The sequence below is a fragment of the Lasiosphaeria miniovina genome, assembly GCF_030549165.1.
Source record: "Lasiosphaeria miniovina strain SMH2392-1A chromosome Unknown B0T26scaffold_5, whole genome shotgun sequence".
Classification (NCBI taxonomy): Eukaryota; Fungi; Ascomycota; class Sordariomycetes; order Sordariales; family Lasiosphaeriaceae; genus Lasiosphaeria; species Lasiosphaeria miniovina.
Genome location: NW_026848224.1, coordinates 3,392,312 through 3,408,689, shown reverse-complemented (window position 1 = coordinate 3,408,689; position 16,378 = coordinate 3,392,312). Strand labels below are relative to the sequence as shown.

At 52.3% G+C, this 16,378-nt stretch overlaps 4 protein-coding genes across 4 annotated transcripts; 1 reads left to right on the top strand and 3 right to left on the bottom strand.

The window, feature by feature from the left end:
- Positions 1-884: 884 nt before the first annotated feature.
- Positions 885-2,953, bottom strand: B0T26DRAFT_364197 (Metallo-dependent phosphatase-like protein). The gene is made up of 2 exons (XM_060434622.1): positions 1,883-2,953; positions 885-1,766 (listed from the first exon to the last, which is right to left on the bottom strand). Exons 1-2 carry the CDS (start codon positions 2,697-2,699, stop codon positions 1,015-1,017), a joined length of 1,569 nt encoding a protein of 522 aa, XP_060294727.1. The 5' UTR covers positions 2,700-2,953; the 3' UTR covers positions 885-1,014.
- A 5,189-nt stretch (positions 2,954-8,142) lies between these two features.
- B0T26DRAFT_677746 (uncharacterized protein) lies at positions 8,143-9,096 on the top strand (the record flags this gene model as incomplete). Its single annotated transcript, XM_060440141.1, has 4 exons — positions 8,143-8,191; positions 8,280-8,351; positions 8,442-8,971; positions 9,079-9,096. 4 exons carry the CDS (start codon positions 8,143-8,145, stop codon positions 9,094-9,096), a joined length of 669 nt encoding a protein of 222 aa, XP_060294726.1.
- Positions 9,097-12,185: 3,089 nt separating this feature from the next.
- Positions 12,186-12,824, bottom strand: B0T26DRAFT_677744 (uncharacterized protein; the record flags this gene model as incomplete). The annotated part of the gene is made up of 1 exon (XM_060440140.1): positions 12,186-12,824. The coding sequence occupies one exon, from the start codon at positions 12,822-12,824 to the stop codon at positions 12,186-12,188; it is 639 nt and encodes a 212-aa protein (XP_060294725.1).
- A 787-nt stretch (positions 12,825-13,611) lies between these two features.
- On the bottom strand, positions 13,612-14,271 carry B0T26DRAFT_742119 (O-methyltransferase; the record flags this gene model as incomplete). The annotated part of the gene is made up of 1 exon (XM_060444065.1): positions 13,612-14,271. The coding sequence occupies one exon, from the start codon at positions 14,269-14,271 to the stop codon at positions 13,612-13,614; it is 660 nt and encodes a 219-aa protein (XP_060294724.1).
- Positions 14,272-16,378: the final 2,107 nt, after the last annotated feature.

The following is a 16,378-nucleotide window of genomic DNA, read 5'->3' as shown; positions in this document are numbered from 1 at the left end:
GTTACCAAAGCGCACCTATAAACTATCAGAGGGTTGGGAGGTCGTGTGTCCCCGTGTAATTATATCTGTGTCTGGGTCGGGATGGATCTCGGGAACATGGACGTCAGGGGCCCAAGATGACTTAAAATGGAGCATATAACTGTTCTCTAGTCTTCTTCGATCAGTACCTTGAACACTTGTGTGCCCAATCACCTCATATCCTTTCCAGGAACAGCTATGCATGGTGGTAAACCCCGGCGCCTCCAGACACACATCAGCGTAATTAATCCAGGGACAGACCAGATCGGACTTTGATGAATGCGCCTACAGACCATTTGGACAACATCTGAGATATTTGAGCGGAGATCCCTATTGACGTCGTAGTTCTCACGACGTGAGATTTTCCTGAGTAATTAGAAGTTCTACGGCGTCCGGATACAGAGTGCCAACAGGAAAAGATCCCCTATTCCAACTTCACTACGTCACAGCTTAATGACACCCACGATCCACCTCAAAGTCATGACCTACGGCGCGACAGACATTCGACCTCGGACACCGATCCAATCACCCACATGGTACGCGTCACCGGTATATGCCGCTGCCCAAGCATGGCTGCCGTTGTCCAATCAGGTTGTGAATTGTAATGGGGGGGGTGTCTCGCAAGCACACAGATGTGTGGTGTGGCGTTGCCCGGTGCACAGATGTGTGGTGTGGCGTTGCTAGCCGTACACATTTGTGTGAGCCTGACCGAGAAGAAAGCCCGATTTGCTGCCATCTGCCACTGAAAATGTGACCGGTCAGGCCATTCAATGCGTTCGAATTGTCTATCGCTTTACCCCCTAATTGACTGTTCCTTCTAGGCTCGCTACTGTTCTGCTCCTGACACCCGACGTCGGCATCAGGCCTTGAGACTCATGGTCATTCACGGACTTGCCGAAGCAAATTTTTACTGCATGTAGATTGAGGTTTGCGCTGCGTGCAGTGTCACAGCGACTTCTGATGGCTGCTGCTTGTCGGATGCCTGGCCGAGTCTGGCTAATCCATGTCTTCATCATCTTCCCCAACATTAACCACCGCTCCACTTTCCACAAGCACTAGCTCATCGACTCTGTCCATAGCGTATTCGATGCGCTTCCAAGTCTTCAAGCTCCCGGTGCTCGTATCGAGTTCCCAAACCCGCGCTCGTCGGTGAAATCGAACTCCGCCATATGAACAATATCCCCCGAACCCAGTGCCACCTCCATGGCACAGCCAAGGGCCAGGATAGGGGGTTTTGTCGCCATCCCGCTGCGTTTGTTGTGGTGGCAGCAGAGCGCAAAAGTCATTCACGTGATCGTGCCCGCAGCCTAGTGCTGATATGCCTTCTTTGACCAAGGCGTCGTAGAAATGGGAATTGATACTGGGGCCTTCAGTCGGTTCCCTCCGGTGGCCGTTGCGTATGCTGAGACGGCTGTCACCGAACTCGGGAAGAGGGATGTGGAGGAAAGCTAGAGACAGATGAAAGCGGTTATCGTTGTTATCGTCCTTCTCGCGCGTGCTTCGATACGCCTGGGAGGTCTCCGCGAACCAATCAATTTGGCTTTGCTTGATAGGGTCATAATCGGGGTTGCGTATGTTGCTCGGTATTTGACCGTGCGAATCCAGGAAATACAAGGTCGATAACAAGCGCGGTGACGGCGCCGGAGCAAGGACCTGAATGCAGAAGTTACCTATGCCGTCAACATGCTCTGGGCCCGGCTCGCAGAGGCTGAAAGGCAGGTTCTGAAGCATCGTCATCTGTGCTGTGCCTGTAAAGAAGTGGTCAGCAAGAATGAACAGCTAATAATTGTTCCCGATACTTGGTAGAGGAGGGAATGGGAATGCATATATTGAGGAGCACTACCTCGTGAGAGAAGTCACTCACGTGATAATGCGTGGCTGCCCTCACTATCATGATTGCCAAAGACAGCCGCGAATGGCGTCGAACGCTCGATGATGGGGGCAACCACTTTGAAGAGGGCAGATTTGCTGTCGGGGATGTCGTGGTGCAACTGATCTCCAGTGAGAATCACAAGGTCTGGTTTCTCGACATCCAAGACGCTCGCAATGAAGTCGACCGTAAGTGGGTCAGCCTCGCTCTCTGGCAGATAGTTCCCGTGGGCATCGATAGCATCTTTGCATACCCCGACACCAGTGACCATGTGCGTGTCGCTAATCTGGACAATCTTGAATTTGCCATCCTCCCTGACCCTCAATGCCGCCCGCGCATCTGGTCTCGGCTTGGCCCTGCCGTGGAGGACGCTGAGTCTTGCAACCGGTACTTCAGGCTGACCGTTAAGTTGGAGCGATGACGGCATGAGGGTCCATTGTGGTCGCGGGTCAACGGCATCTATACCCAAGAGAACGTCCACCTCTGTCACAGCCTCGTCGATCATGCCAGAGAACTTGCTTCTCAGTACCCAAATCCCGCCAGGTCGGCTCTCCCAAGAATGACCTGAGCCAGAGCTGGGAGGCGGATCGCCGACTTTGATATCCACAACCACCAGGTCCCCATCTGCAAGCTCTTCCTCATTCGCCAGCGCTACATATAGCCATGCACTTTGCTGACATGTATATAGGTAGAGGTCTTTCTCTACGCGGTGCCATATTCGCGGGTCCAGTTTGCAGGTGGAGGGAGAAACTGTCGGAGAGAAGACGCATACGGTGAGATCCGTGACAACCGGATGAGGAACAAAGGCCATTGTATGGAGAGTAGACGATGTCGCTGGCGCCTTTCCTGAGAGGGACAGGACTCGAGCAGATAAGAGATGTCAGATGCTAGTATCGACAGTGAGCAGATGGAGATTAGGGCATTGAAAAGCGAAACGAGACTAGACAAGGAAGCAAAGCGGCGAAACGGTAAAGTAACAAATCGGTAAACTCTTTGCCAAAGAGGGAAATTGCACATACGTGGTCGGGCGAATGTTGGAAGGTGGGGTTGAGTCGAAGCGTCGCGCCTGCCCACTGCAATGCCGAGGACGCGGGCGCTCCGCTCCCCTGTGCAGGCAGATCAACTTACCTAACCCATGCGGGGTTCCTGCCTGACAGTCTCGGCCTTTTTCCGCTGGGCTTCGATGAATACCTCTGCTAGACCCCACACACACACGCACACACACACACACACCATTATGGTGGCTCCTTCACTAGTCGTTCCTAGAGAGCGTGATTGACTTTCCTACCACCGTACAGCCCTTTGCAAAGGCGCAGGAGCGTGAACAAGCCATTTACACATTCCGTCGCATCGTAGGGTAATTACTTGGAAGCCCTTGAGCAGCCAGAAACTTTAATAGTTAATTAGAGGGCGGTTGAGAGCAGGCACCTTATGCAAGACGCTTAAAAGGGCCAGAAAACGTGCATCTGATCATGTTCCTGGTCTCGTGGTCGGAATCGCTGCTATAAGCGATTCTGCCTCAGACGCAACCGCTCTCTTGCCAGCGGGCCATTATCACTCTCACCGTATCTCCTCGTTCAATAAAGCTGTGTTTGACTTTTTCTAATAACCGAAGGAAATCAGGCCACTTAGCCTTTAGGACTTGATCTTAGAAGCGTACAGAAATCATTAGATGTGTGCGGATTTTTGTGTATATAGGGAGCTTCCCTCCCACCTTTTTCACGCACTTCTCTTCTTCTTTACACATAACAAATCAACCATGCCTTCAACCAACACTTTCTACATACCAATCTGACCACCTTGATCTTCTCTCTCCCGCAGTATCATTAGCTTAGGCCTTTGATAACTAGGGGGCTTATGATTTACCTTCGAAGTCCTACACCTTCAACACATCCTCTTCTAATACTTATACCTATATCCTTCCATATATAGAGTCCTAGACTCTATAATAATACTGCCTTTTAGCACGTTTCATCACATCAGCACGTCTTTTCTAGCGAGAGACTAAAGACAATAGCCAAAAGAAGAAGACGTCAAAGTATGGTGCAGCCAGCTTCAGAGAGGATGACGTGAGCGGAGGAAAATGGCACGGGATCGGCGTCGAATTGCCGATAAAAATGGTAAAGTGATACGGGAATGGCCTCAATTGTGCATGTTAATTGTTGACACGGCCCCGCACGTGCATTTGGCACGAGCACCACTGTATAATTACATAATCAGCACCATAGACTAGCGGAAGGCGGGCAAGGGAGCGGTGTGTAAAGGCAGTACTATTCTGCCGGCCTATCTCCGCGGCAGGGCACACAAGCTCCCTTTTCTACCTTCTAACCTTCTACACACATATAAATTATACCATCTTTGGTCACCACTGCAGCTTTCCCTATCATAAAGTCTCTGATAATTCGAAACATTATGGACGGCCAGAGTGGTCTTGCAAAAATAGCAGCAAGGCGTTAGCGCAATACCGCGACGAGTCTTTCTACGAGAGGTTTTGTCGGTCAAGAATCTGCTTTCTAGCTGACTAAAACTCGGGCCAGGACTGAAGTCAATGGTAGCTTTGGCAATTGTTCAGATATGGTCTAGGTGCGAGAGCTTGTCTGAAAAGCCGGAGCAGAAGTAAAAGATCTGCGCACCACACTCATCTATCTCTCGGTGAGTGCTCCCGTGTCGAGCCGTGGACGACGACTATCGGGTATGTATTTGACAGTGAGTGGGGATGGGATAAGTTTATCAGATAGGGGTCTGAGAGCCCCGCGAGGGGAGTTAGTGTAGGGTTAGGGTTGACCCCACATTGGGAGATTGATCCAGCATCCGTAGCTTCTGGCCTTCGGCCTGGAAACTTAGAAAAAACAACCGGTTCTATCGACAGTTTTTCAGACCCTAGAAGAAAAATAATTCAATAACGTGAACTCGACATAGTTCTTATGCTCTAAAGTTTATAAACTCATGCTTCTTATACCTTCGTCTTAGCGTACGCTTTCATCTCCTGTAGGAATTACCGATCAACCAGGAGCTGTGATTGGCCTAGAATGTGGAATAATGGAGCGACTACGTTAGCACACGGGCCACACCCGCCTAACACGTGATTTTCCACGTGTTGGCGGGGCACTGGAAATCAGCCCCTCCATGTCCCCGTAGTTCGCGATCCTTGGCATTAGAGTAATTAGAGAACAGTACAATCAACACACAACACCCTACCTTTCGTTCTAGTTACTGCAGTGACTACCATGCGAATTACCTTGTCATTCCAACATCTCCAGGCCTACGCTATTTTCTCCTAGGCCTACGATTATGTCTTCTAGAGCGAGCGAACCGTTGAGCAATAAGCCATGCTTTTTTAGGTTTAAATTTTCGGTTTGGCCCGAGCTACTGGTAGCTTAGCGCGTTCGCCACGACATCACTGCCGCGTAATGAACGTTAGCGTAGTATGGAGCTGTCGTAAAAAAAGGTCAGTGTAGATAGCCTTATCGCGCTAACGTTAAATACCCCAATAGAGTCTCCCATCGGTTTTACTTTAGTAACTTGGGAACTGCTGAGGCATATAGACAGGGTGACCCACCTTTGCAATTGCCCCACTTTGCAATTTTTCCCCCACACCGCCAACTTCCTACCCTCTACCTTCCACCACCAACAACTTCCTCAATACTGGTCGGAATAGCCTCAAAATGCGATGGTTCGACGCGTACGAGAGCGGCTAATAGCCGAGGCTATTGAGGCTATTGATCAAGGCGCGCAGCAGAAGGAAGTAGCGCGCCTATATAGGATCCCTGAATCCACCCTCAGCAGACGACGCCGTGGACAACAGGATCCACGACAAGCCCAAAAAACACCCAGAAGTTAACTGACGACCAGGAAGCCTTCGTCGCCGAGTGGGCTCTTGAGGAGGAAGCTGCAGGGCGTGCCCCAAGTCGTGCACGGCTAAGACGATTCGCACAAGCAATCCTGAACGAAGCCGGGCTCCCTGGGCGAGTTGGTGAGCGCTGGGTAGATCGGTTTTTTACCTGTAACCCCCGGGTAAAGACCAAGTTAGGTACCCTATTAGAACGGTCTCGAGTCAAAGAATCTATCCGTGAGCGATTCCATGATTTTTTTGATCGTTTGGAAGCTGTAATCAAGGACAAGAAGCTGGTACCTGCGAATATCGCCAATTTGGACGAACATGGCATGCAAGAGACGGAAACTACGGTTGGGAAGGTGATTGGCAATTCCCTCACATCTCGGGCAGTCCTGACTGGCCCTGATCCAACGACCTGGGTCAGTGTTATCGAGTGTGGTACCGCTGAGGGCAAGCGATTGACGCCCGTAGTGATCTGTAAGAGAAGGCAGGTACGCCGGATCAAGGTGGTCACAATGCAGGTAAGAAGGCGGGCGAGCAACGAGTAGTATTGGTGTGAGACTTCAGCCTGGCCCTCGCAAAGGAAGGTGGGCGAGGGCCACTGTTTATATACGTGCTCAGGGGCTCAGGCCCGGGGCGCTATGGCGTGGCGTAGTGGCTTGTGCCAACTGGCAGTGTTCCGGCCAGTTGGTAACAGGTGGTGAGCGCGCACCCTGTGCGCGCGGCTGGTGTTTGGTTGTCCTTTCCTTACATGATCTTTACGGGTGAAAATCTACAAGGCCAACACTTCCCGGATAACTTCAAGGAACTACCAGTCCTCAAGACCTGGAAATACGACTGTACGCCCACAGGCTGGAGCAATAGCAAAATAGCTCTTATGTGGCTCAAGGAAGTATATCTTCCTCAAACAAAGCCCCAAAGGAAGGACGATTGGCGCCTATTGGTCCTCGACGAACACGCCACTCATATCGACGAAGACTTTATGCTTCTAGCTAAAAGAAACCGCGTACACCTAACACACTTCTCACAAGACCCAGCCACTCGACCGGTCTGTCTTTTCGGCTTTGAAGTCCTATTTTCGCCAAAGAACCCTCGAATTGGCTTCCTTCACAGCCTCAGCACCTATCAACAAGCAACGCTTCCTTTTTTGCTACCGGGACGCCTCAGCGCAGGGTATGTCAGCCCGGAATATTATATCCGGCTTCCGGAAGGCCGGAATCTGGCCTTTCCAACCCGCTCGTATACTTGACGACCCCGAGGCGGTCCGGGACGAAGCTGCAAAACCAGTCCCCCCATCCACACCACCCCGGAAGACCCGGGCAACCCGGAACGACCTCTTCAACACACCTCAAGGTAGTCACGACGTCCGCAGGCAACAGGGCTTAGCCAAGACGGCCACTAGTCCCCGAGATAGGGTCGTCAGGACTATGTTAACGAAGGTAGGGAGGGCACTCGATCAGAAGAATACGGAAATCGCTGCTTTGAAGGCAAAAAACGACTTCTTAGCCAACGAGTTGGAATCCAAAAAGCCATACTCACGTAAAAGGGTCAAAATAGACGCCAACGACAGATTTGCTACTATTGACGAAATTGACGAAACTCAAAAGCTAGTCAAAAGCCTCCCAAGAAGAGATCCAAGAAGACCAAGTCCAGGCCTGCACGCCTGGTCCAGGAAGCTGAAGAAATTATCACCCGTGGGCTTGAGCAATATAGGGCGATTGACGAGGACTAGAATGTACTTTTTTCCATAGAATTTGGCCTATAATTGGGTATTTTGACGATTCTTGTGGTGGGCCGTGATGGTGGTGGGCGATTGCAAAGGGGGGCGATTGCATAAGTGGGTCGCCCTGTCTATGTGCTTATCTGTCTTCCAAGTTCTAGGCTCGTCTCTGAGTTTTGCTGGGTAGCACTAGCGATGCGATGCACCACGTTCGGGGCCAATCAAGCTTTGTTCCCTCCCTCCATTTCTCACTCCATTGGGTGTGAAGTGGTTTTGTATCATTGGATAGAGCCGCGTCGAGGTTCTCTTGGTGGCTTTTGTTTCTTCTCGAACACCCGATAACATGGCAAGAGCTACGTAGATCACTAGCATCCCTACATACCAGGCACTTTTGTTTTCCAATATTGCCGCAGCTGAACAATAGGCTCGGAAGGATCGCGACTGAAATATGCCGCAACGCCCGTGTTGGAACCCGCACATCTCGTTCTTGGGGTCTCCCTCTTCTCTACCTTAGCCTTGCCCTCTTTTACTCCATGTTCAGCAGCCGGCGGCCTTATTAATTAAAGGATAAAGCCTCTCTTCTCGAATGCCCTGGCGACTATTCTCGGCAGCCTTGTTGTCTTTGTGAGTGCCGACTCCGACCATAGCCTCCGCGAGCGCGACAAGCATTACGATACTGGCTACCGCCTGGGGGTCGACATGTCCTTTGTGCCGCGCAGGCTCCTAGGCAGTGTGGGGGCCACGTCTGGTAGCCTGTCAAAGAGGCAATGCGCTTCTGGTGACTTGTACTGCCCTGCATTTAACTATTGTTGCGTGGATGGAGCTTCTTGCTGTAGCTCCGACTTCTGCTGCCCGCCGGGATACCCCTGTCCAGTGTCTGGACTTTGCTATCTGCCAGCAGGCGACGCGTACGTGGCCCATGTACTGTGATGAGACCGCTCCTGTCCGCTGTAGCCATATATTCCTAACTTGCCTTCGTAGCGTCGTTACTGTGACAGTCTCATTGACGTCTTATGTCACCTCCACCTATTACTCGACAGTCTACTCAACCGGTACCTTGTGGGAATACACGACATCGACCCATTTCAGTACCATCACTACCCACTCCCAAGGCGGAGTCTCGACCTCGACGGTCTGGGTCACCGTCACGACAACCCGCAATGCGAAGCGCGCCACCCCGACTGTTCAGACGCCCACCATGACACAACCACATGGCACACAGGGCGCCGCGGTGCTGCCGACGGCGGACCCAGTACGTATCGGGGGTCAAACGCCGGTAACGGACATCTTGCGTCGCGGGCTCGAAGAAATCGGCCTGCTTGAGAGGCGCGCCATCACGTCATACATAATCGTGCCTTACACATTCACGTACGATATCTACATCTACAACTACACCATGGACGACAATCTCGTCACCTCGACCAGCAGCACCGTGGTCGAGTGGACAATCACGTCCACCGTAATCGATGATGCGAGCAGCACCAGAACAGTGACATCGACGACCACGTCCACCGTGGGATCAGGCGAGGTTAGTTCCCGAGTCCCTGCATTGCCGGCGGAGCATGATCTTGATGCCAACTGACAAAATCATCAGCAAACACCCCCTGTAACTCCCCCTGTAACCCCCCCAGGCAGCCAACCACCAGCAAGTAAGAAACACTGCGTCTCCCCCGTTCCGTGCTAAATGAGAGTCTAATAACTAACCACTTGGATCCGTCATGCTTAGCCTCGTCACGATCTAGCTCCCTCAACACGGCCAAGGTCGTAGGCATAACAGTGTCTGTGGTCGCCAGCCTCGGCTTAGCGTTCACCGTGGTCTGGCGAATCTATGCCCGTAAAAAGCGCCGCAGAGAAAAGCGGAGCGGACCACAATCCAGGCGCCTGGACTTGATGCCGGTGGGGCCGCGAGGGGGCGTTAATTACGGGCTAGGGTTAATACGCGAAGCATGGTTCGGCGTCTTGCCCTTCTCCGAGGTTTCTCGTGTTGCTAGCTGGGGGGGTTTATTAGTGGACAGGATTAGAAAGCGATAGCGGCAGCAGCAGTAATGTTAATGTCAGTACGTTGTTTTTCTTTTTTTGTCTTTTTTCCTTTCTTCTTTCTCCTTTCTCCTTTCTCCTTTCTCCTTTCTCCTTTCTCCTTTCTCCTTTCTCCTTTCTCCTTTCTCCTTTCTTCTCATTTTCCTTTACTACTTCCGCCAACATATACACCTCTTAGAGCCAGATTCCGATCGAAAATTCAGCTCGATCTAATTCACCTCACTGCAATCCCCATCCTAGAAGGTTCAGCGGCGTCACAAGCATCAAGGACTAGTCGAAACTCAGCTCGATCGGAGCTCGCACCATACCCGGACAACTGGGTCTTGTACCACCATATACCGCGAGGAATATTCGACAAATTCCAGAACTCAATACATCTGGATCGACTCGCCGTGTATCCTCCAGGACGACGGACGGGACTAGCATAGTCCTACAAGGCACGCTTATATCTGGCACCATCAAAGGTTGCCTACAGACACTACCTGGAGGTATTCACTCACAGGCTGGGATCCTAATAGTGAAGATGGCCCAGCATACCCAGAGTTTGATACTGAAGAAGATGAGAAAGATATCTAACAAAGGATCGAGACCAGGGTCTATTACTTCGGCTTGTTTCACGAAACGTATTGGTTCGATGAAGAGGAGGACGGGATCGATAATGAGTACGCTCGCAGTATTGTCTTGAGAGACGGGGATGAACCCGGGACGTTCAGACGTATTGGTACGGCATTCGATATACTGGCTCCGGCTCTTCATTGTGTGCCGGATATAATAGTTAAAATTGTGTAATAGTTTCAAGAAGAAAACTATGCATTCATAGCCGCCCAATCCTCCTTCAGGCCAAATTGAACCCAAATGAAGCGTTTGTCAGTCCTCCTCGAAACATGCTGTGAGATTCTCTTGTATCACTAGCGTTGTGACACAGTGGGCGGCGATATATTCGATATCCCTGTACAAATATTCGGCGAATATGATGCACTAAAACTTAGCGAGATGAGGACTGCTGTTGCGGGCACCATAGGGGGCGAAGCTAGCAGCAAAACGTAAAGGGAAGATACCCGCTGTAGCTTAGCGCCAGCCCGCTAAGTTACAGTATTCATCTCACCAATTTTTAGCGTTTACCCCACTTCTGTCAATTTCAGCGTATCATATTCGCCAAATATTCGTACAGGGGTGTCGAATATATCGCCGCCCACCCTGCCGTTGTGATCTTGAAGCTAATTAGTTATTATCGTTTAATTGTAGATAATAATGGCGAGAGATACAAACTCGCGTTTCCAATTCTCCTACATTCAGTCCATCCAGACACCCCGGTTATTAATTATTTTCTTACATTGTCGCTACTCCAACCCCCAATGCTCGCAGACTGCCTCCCCATGAGACATCAATCCTTATTACTAGGAAACTCCAAGTGTCTGAGATGAGTTTGTTTATTTAGAACGGCCCTTCGACGTCTCGCCTTTGCCGTTGTAGGGCTGCTAGGTAATCATACACGCGTTACGAATTGTCTCGAAAGCCGTGATTGCCAATAGCCAGAACCACGACTGTTTGAGAAGTCGTGGCAAACTCTTGAACTGGTCGAGCGATGAATACAGGGGACTCGTACTGCAAGTATTCATAAAGGGTATATTTGCCCACATTCCACAGAGCCACAACCCGACATGTCCTCCGAATCGCCGTTGTCTACAACATCCCAGTTCTGATTCACGCTCCAGCAGCCGCAATAACAACAGCAACATCGCCTGCCCAAAGCCAACCATGTCTTTTTCTCCAACCAAGCACGTGTATGTCACCTTCAGGGGTTCAAATCCTCAAATCCAGAATCTCCTGTTCAACGCCAAGGACTGTCTAGACTTAGAGGTAGGTACCCTGACTAAATATGAGTGTTGGTCTCTGGTGTAGCCTCCTTTCCACTTCTCGCCCTCCGACATAATAGGTTACTATACTTCCCCCTAGCCGCATGATTAAGAACACAGTGCGATGGCCGAGTAGAAAAAATTAACTCGAATACAACGTTTCTTGGATGCAGTCACTGTTGGAGAAAGTTCAACAGCGCTAGTCGCTGGACGAGCGCAAGTCTTGGGCGCCATCGGCGGGCCCAGCGAGCGGTCCAGGACGGCTTACTTCATAACCGACACAGCCACCAAAAACAATGCCGAGGTCAATGGCGCGACGTATCCTTACCATCTCCAGCGCCCCCAGCCCGACGGCTATTTTCATTTGCTCACGAAAAAGACTCTCTAAGCCGGCAAGGCATGTCGATAGGCCGGGGGTCTCGTCAAGCCTTTTGAGGATAACCATTCACCCTACAATCTGATAACTATTCAACCTATCTAATAACCATTCACCTTATCTAATAACCATTCACCTTATCTAATAACCATTCACCCTACTATCTAGACTTTAGGAGAGGCGCGGTGTGATTGGGTTGTGGGTTCGGAACATGGGCAAGACCTCCGGAGAGTCAGTGGGGAGATTTCCGAGCGAAGAGAGAACTAATTAGACGGTAAAATGAAATAATTCATTGATGAGGGATTCGTCTCCCACCCCCCTTTCAGGTCGCTAATTAGTACTCGACCATCGTTACAGTCTACAACATGCCACCACGGAACCCAACCCGCCAACACTACCCGCCAACACTAATCGCCAACACTACCCGCCAACACTACCCGCCAACACTACCCGCTCTACCACAACTAGGCCCCCTAACACTGCTGCACCTGCAAGTAGATCCCCAGCGACGCAGTCGCGTTCCCGGGCTGGATATCCTGGCGCCAAAACACCCACTGGGCCTCTGTGATCCACTCTGGGATGCGCACGAACACGTCGGTGCCGATCTGCGCGCAGGGCTCGGCGTGGACGACCTGGGTGCCGGGATGAATGGCGTTGACGCCGTACGGGCCGGGCCTGAGGGCGAAGCCGGCGAGGCCGTCGCCGGGCGCGTAGGGCGCGGCGGCGTCGACGCCGTAGAAGGCGAGCAGCACGGGCGCCGTGTCCGCCGGCAGGCCCTGCAGGATCAGGTGCCCGAACTCGGCCGCCGGCAGGCTCAGCACCCAGGCGCACGTGCCCGTGCTGGGCGGTGCTGGGTTCGTGAAGCGGACTAGCGAGCGGTAGCCTGTGCCGTCGGCGTTGAGCGCCGCCTCGAAGAACGGGAAGAAGGACGTCCCCGGTGTGGTTGGTGGCTGCCACATGTCGAACAGGATCACGTCGGACGGCGCGACGATAGTTGTTGTGCACTCCCGCGCCGAGATTGGTTCGCCTGCCGAGGCGGCGGATGCTGCGGTGGCGAGAAGGGTCAGGCCGAGGCCCAGGGCCCGGGTGTAAAGGGTCAGGAGCTTCACCATGGCGGTGCTTTTTGGCTGCAACCGGCTGACGAGAACGTGTGGTTTGGTGCTTTGCCGGTCCTAAATGTTTCTCAGCTCAGGAGAGGGCGGTGAGCATGGTTTCTGCTTTGGCCAATATTTCGAGGCCATGGCAGCCCGCCGCTTTATACTCGGCGCCAACGCCAATGCCCCTCGGAACAAGCTCGAGAACAACAATATCTTTCGTAATTAAATCACCCTGTGACAGTCGACAATCAGCTCGACCAGGTATCTCTACCTTCCCTGCCTCGCAATGTCCGTCGCCAAGACCCAGAAACAGCTGCTTTCAGAGAATACGAGGCCGATCACCTCACACTATTGACCGTTGCATCGGGGGATGCTACGCTGCGGTGCAGCGGACAGGCGGCAACGGCGCTGTGAATGGACGGTGCTTGGCGGCACAGCGGCTGCCAAGGAGTGGTGCGGTGAGTGCTCCTCTTTGTATGGGGGAAAATACCACCCGGAGGGAATGGCCGCATCATTTTTTGACGGGGATGTCAATCACCTGTCACCTATAATCCAACTAGCGCTGGGTCACGCCAAGACTCGAGCAAAAATATGTGACAATGTTCAGGTATCGGTATCCAAGCAAAACTTGCATTTCGTACCTGGTTTTGCACACGATCCATCCGGGATCCGACACCAATCCAACAGGACCGACCTTGGGTGCAGTCCGCACGAGACAAACACCGGTGCGAAACCAAAACAAACCCCTCCCCCCTCCCCCCTCCCCCCACGTAAGGCCTGCACGTGTCGCAGCAGCCATGCATCAGTTGACAATGGCCAGCAAGAACCCGTCGACCTCATTCTCCGCGCTCTTCTGCTGAAAGACAGTCGGGACCAGCGTAGCGCGGACCCGTTCGTCCCTCCCGACCCTGGTAACAAGCGACTCCTTGGTCTTGTCCAGCGTCTCATTCTCGACCAGCGCGCGAACAACATTATCGACGTAGATGGCGCCGCGGGGGCGCGTCAGCTTGACGGCCCAGTCAAAGTACTCCCACTGGGTCTCCCAGCTGGCGTCGATGAAGACGAAGTCGAAGACGCGGCGCTCAGCAGCGAGGCGGGGGAGGACTTCGAGGGCGTCGCCGAGCAGGATGTCAACATCAAGCCCCTTGACGTTCTCGAGCGCGATGTCGCGGTGGCGCGCGTCGATCTCGATGCCCGTGACCCGCGCGCCCGCCTCGGCGAACCAGATGGTCGAGTAGCCGCCCAGCACGCCAATCTCGAGCACCGACTTGGCGCCCACCAGCTGCGCCTGGATCGCCAGCAGCTGGCCCGCGAGCGGCGTCACCTGGATCGGCCGCAGGCCGTGCGTGGCCGAGTTGGTCAGCGCATTGTCGAGCCGCGGGTTGGGCGGGAGGAGGCTGTCGGTGGCGAGGGCGATGACGGCGCTGGTCTGGGCTACGTTGAAGGAGGCGTCTTGTGCCATGGCGGGCGGGGATGTCGTGATGTGCGGGCGGGTGTGTCGTGATTTGCGGGCGGGTATGTGTTTGGCAGGGTCGACAAACAGGCTGAATATTCCGTCTGGTGCTGCTTTGGCCTGGTCTTATATATATATGCCGTATATATATATGTCGTATATATACATGTCGAGACAGGTCGGGCATCCGAGCACTCGGCCGAGCTCCTAAGGGCCGCAGCTATGACTCCTCTCCAGGGGCGTTGGGAGGAGGAGTGGGTTGATTATGTTGGCGCCCGCCATTGGCTGCAGCGTATTGCGGCAGTGATGTGCGGAGAAGCGGTAAAGCTAAGCTGTTATGGAAAGATCAATAAAATATAAATACACCAAGCGGCCGGCAAAGGACGCGTCAGCCGAGTACGCATTGCGCAATCGCAAGCTGTTCTTTTCACAAGTCTCGTGCGTCGAGCTTCCATGTCGCGATTCGACAGTATGCCATGTCGCGAGAGCCCGACGACGCAAGGAGCCGCCAGTCGAGGAAGGTCGCTGCACAGATCGCCGTCAAAGGATTTGCCAAGACGGCTTCCTGCTAGGATTTGAGTCACCTTTGTTAGCACCTTGACCAGATGACGTGGGTCCTCGGGTCTCCGAGAGGGACAAAACTTATTTCGTGATGTTATTGTCCTGTCCTTCTTCATTACCGTGCTTTCATTCCGATGTATTATTCGATGGAGATTTGCAGTTAGGTCCGTAGGCCTGACTAGGTACTCACGATTATTGCAAATCAGCTCGACTGCAAAGGTTAATTGATGGTTTATAATTACTGTATAGTTGACCAACGTTATAATTATTGTATAGCTGACCGACGTTTATCCTGTCCGGAGGGCATTATTACTGCGAAACTCTGAAAAAATTACCATGTGAAATTGATAAGACGCCTTATCGCCTTTCCGGATTGGCTAACTTATATAGAAAGGTGGACCCGATTTCTCGGTCACATTCAATATCGGCAGCCCCTATCACGTGCCTATTTGCTATTCGGTCAGCACACTTTCCAAAATTGATGCAAGCAGTATTATTATGTGTATAACTCTACGGAAATTTTGAATCGGAAGCCCGATTCGTATTATAATGGAAATTGGCTAAGATATAAGCGTTTAAATAATTTCTGGCGTGGTGGGGCGTATGCAAGTAGTGCCAATGCCAGGGTGGGCTTGCATACGTGACTACGCGAATTGCCCTTCAACCCCGCCTCGAAATTCCTCGCCCACCCTATAATTAGTCGTACCGTAGCACCTTTGACGAACCTTACAATCTACCCGCTCTTCGTAGCTAACCTCCCTTCCTCCGTAGTGTGAGGACCCGTCCACCAAACTGGCCCTCAAGCAGCCAGAGCCGCCCAGAACCCCCGGGCCTATCAGAAGCCTCCTCGAGGCCCCACCTACCCCACTGATAGATGAAAACTTATTCGCGAGCACGCGACGCGTTGTCGGACTTTTCCTTCTTTCCCTCCTCAGTTTAGAATCTTCGTCGATAGCACCCAATGGACTGAGTTCACCTCAATGCCTTGCCCTGGTCGTGACACGTAGTACCGTTTTGCCTATTATGGCTAGGTTATTTGGTATCTATGGCGGACGCGGCGGAGGCGGCTGCCCGCAAAGTTTACCACACCTGCGGCGTTAAGGATATCGACCAATTCCAGTCGTTCCGAGGCCCTCGACGGATCGCCCTTGATTACGCGGACTACCGCAATCGCGGCAGGTAGCAGGTAAGTCTATTAGACCTATCTTCCTTGGTTTCCTTGTCAACTTCATTCCCAGAGAGTCGCGTCGAACGCAAGAGTTTCTGTAGCTGCTGCCGTAACCCGCGGCCCGCCCTTGCGCCTCACCAGAATCTCACCTTTCGTTTAATAAGTCGATATTCTTAACCACAGTCCAACGGCAATAGGGTGAAGACCAGGCTCTATTCCGGCAAGCCCTGAAAGAATTACGGCAGGCTAAAATATCTGTTTCGTTATGGGAGATTCTCACGTCGAGATGTGCGATTAAACTGCCTCCGGCTCAGGTTAAGGCTTTTGATAATATCCTCCGCATCTTCCCCATTAAGGCGTAGGTCAACGAATACAACCATTAGCACC

Coding starts and splice junctions, on each gene's coding strand:
- B0T26DRAFT_364197 (XM_060434622.1), bottom strand. CDS start 2,699: ATGGCCTTTGTTCCTCATCCGGTTGTCACGGATCTCACCGTATGCGTC. Junction 1,767..1,882: donor GGGCAGCCACGCATTATCAC/GTGAGTGACTTC, acceptor ACTTCTTTACAG/GCACAGCACAGATGACGATG.